Source organism: Apteryx rowi, unplaced genomic scaffold, assembly GCF_003343035.1.
Source record: "Apteryx rowi isolate R43461 unplaced genomic scaffold, aptRow1 scaffold_379, whole genome shotgun sequence".
In the NCBI taxonomy this organism is placed as follows: Eukaryota; Metazoa; Chordata; class Aves; order Apterygiformes; family Apterygidae; genus Apteryx; species Apteryx rowi.
The window spans coordinates 108,488-111,321 of NW_020450296.1; the positions used below are offsets into that span (position 1 = coordinate 108,488).

Sequence of the window (2,834 nt, forward strand, 5' to 3'; positions counted from 1 at the left end):
GCATCTCCAGTGTCCCCATCCCCATCCCCAGTGTCCCCATGCCCGGTGACCCCATCCCCAGTGTCCCCATCCCCGTCCCCGGCACCAATGGTGTCTTCCACCCCAGCATCCTCATCCCCATCCGCAGCATCTCTGCTGTCCCCCCCCCCCAGTGTCCCCATCCCCATACCTGGTGTCCCCTGCCCAGTATCCCTGTCCCCAGCATCCCCAGTATCATCCCCCCAGTGCTCCCAACCCTGGTGTCATCCCCCTGGTGTCCCCATTCCTGTCCCCTCCCCAGTGTCCCCATCCCTGGCATCCCCAATGTGTCTCCATCCCCATCCCTGGTGTCCCCATCCCCCAGCACCCCCAACCCTGGCGTTCCCTGCCCAGTGTCCCCATCCCTGGCCATCCCTGGTGTCCCCAACCCCAGGCGTCCCCATCCCCACCCCGGCATCCCCGGGGGTCCCCGGCTCACGGGTGGGCGCCGGCGTGGCGGGCGGGCCGGCAGGAGCGGTTGTGCCCGTCCCAGGCGCAGTAGGGGTCCCGGGCCAGCAGGCACTCGGCGCAGCTCCGGTACCCGCTGCAGTTGGCCAGCGGCACCTGCAGCACCCCGCCGGAGTAGCCCACGTAGAGGAGGCCCTGGGGGCAGAGGCGCCRCGCTGAGACCCCACGGCCCGATATGGCTCGATACAGCCCGATACGGCTCGATATGGCTTGATGCGGCTCGATATGGCTTGATATGGCCCGATACGGCTCGATAGAGCTTAATATGGCTTGATACAGCCCAATATGGCTCAATATGGCTCGATACGGCTTGGTATGGCTCGATACAGCTTGATATGGCTCAATATGGCCCGATACAACCTGACAYGGCTTGATACGACCTGATATGGCTCAATATGACTTGATACAGCTCGAAACAGCTCTATATGGCTCGATACAGCTCAATATGGCTTGATATGGCTTGATACGACCCAACACGGCTTGATATGACCTGACATGGCTCAATACGGCTTGATATGGCATGATATGGCTCAGTATGGCTCGATACGGCTTGATACGGCCCGATATGGCTCGATATGGCTCGATATGACCCGACACAGCTTGATACGACCTGACGTGGCTCGATATGGCTTGATACAGCTCGAAACAGCTCTATATGGCTTGAAACGGCTCGATATGGCTCGATACAGCTTGATATGGCCTAATATGACCTGATAAGACCTGATATGGCTTGGCATGGCTTGATATGGCCTGATAAGGCTCGATACAGCTTGATATGGCTCGATATGGCTTGATATGGCCTGATATGGACCGGTACGGCTCGATACAGCTCAATATGGCCCGATATGGCCCGATATGGCTTGATACAGCTCAATATGGCTTGATATGGCTTGATGCGACCCAACATGGCTTGATAAGACCTGACATGGCTCGATACGGCTTGATACGGCTCGATACAACCCAACATGGCTTGATATGACCTGACATGGCTTGATATGACCTGACATGGCTCGATATGGCTCAACACAGCTCGATATGGCTCGATAGGGCTCGATATGGCTCGATAGGGCTTGATAGGGCTCAATACAGCCCGATAGGACCCGGCACCCACCTTGGCGGGTGCCAGCAGCAGGCTCTTCACCGGCTCGGGCACGCGGAAGAGCTGGATGCTCTCGATGACGTGGGGGGCCCCGGGCAGCTCCACCGCTTTGTCCAGGAAGCCGTCGGCTGCGGGGACGGGCGCCGTGTCACCGCTGGCATCCACGGCACCGCGGGGACGGGGATGGGAACCCGTCCCCATCCGTCCCCCCCGGCCAACCTACCGGTGCCCAGGAAGAGGACGCGGTAGGCGGCCCCCGAAACGCCGCGGGGCTCGTCGACGGCGACGCGGGTGTACTTGACGCCGGCGCGCACCAGCAGCGGCCGCCCCCGGCCGGGCGACACCTTGCCGTCCATGAGGAAATGGTCCTTCATGAAGGTCAGCGCCTTGTCCGAGGAGGGACCCACGGAGCACTGCGGAGGCGGCGCGGGGAAACTGAGGCACGGCCCCGGCACCGGCCCCCGCCGTTCCCCACCCCGGGCTGCACCGGGCTTCGGCGGCCCCGACTCACGCTGCCGGGCCGGGGGCTCATGYCGGGGCCCCCGTAGACGGTCCAGCGGGAGCTCTCCTTGTTCAGCTCCTTGTACTTGCCCTCGAAGACGGCTTCCACCTCCTCCTGGCTGTAGGCGCACACGGCCGCGCTGCCCGCCGTGCCCGCCTGCCTGCGGGGAGCGGGGGGGGGGGAGGCGCTGTGGGCCCCCTGCGCGCCCCCAAACCGCCGTGCACGCCCCAAGCTCCCGTGCGCATCCCCAACCCTTGCGCGTGCCCCGAAATCCAAGTGCGCGTCCCAAAATCCCTGTGCATGCCCCCCAGAAATCTCCCTGCATGCCCCCGAAATCTCTCTGCACGCCCAAATCCCTGTGTGTGCTCCCAATCCCCATGCACATCCCAAATCTCTGGGAACATCCCAAATCCCTGTACACATCCCAAACCCCGGTGCATATCCCATATCCTCGTGCACATCCCAAATCCCCGTGCACCCCCAAATCCCTGTACACATCCAAATCCCCGTGCATGCCCCAAACCCCCGTGGACCCCCAGACTCCGGTGCACATCCCAAATCCCTGTGTACCCCTCCAACCTTCGTGCACATCCCAAATCCCCCGTGCATGCCCAAATCCTCATGCACCCCCAAAACCCCGGGAACATCCCAAATCTCTGTGCATGCCCAAACACCCATGCACATCCCAAACCTCCATGCACATCCCAAACCCCTGTGCACACCCCAAAACCCCCCGTGCACACTCCA

At 62.1% G+C, this 2,834-nt stretch overlaps 1 protein-coding gene across 1 annotated transcript in view; it reads right to left on the bottom strand.

Annotated features, from left to right (window-relative positions):
- Nucleotides 1-2,834, bottom strand: part of SEMA4A (semaphorin 4A) — a gene marked incomplete at its 5' end in the record, with an annotated part of 8,745 nt that overhangs the window by 2,275 nt on the left and 3,636 nt on the right. Inside the window, 4 exons of the mRNA XM_026073846.1 lie at nt 458-621; nt 1,598-1,713; nt 1,809-1,998; nt 2,097-2,247. Of these exons, the coding sequence (XP_025929631.1) occupies nt 458-621; nt 1,598-1,713; nt 1,809-1,998; nt 2,097-2,247 (621 nt within the window). The remainder of the gene's footprint in view (nt 1-457; nt 622-1,597; nt 1,714-1,808; nt 1,999-2,096; nt 2,248-2,834) is intronic.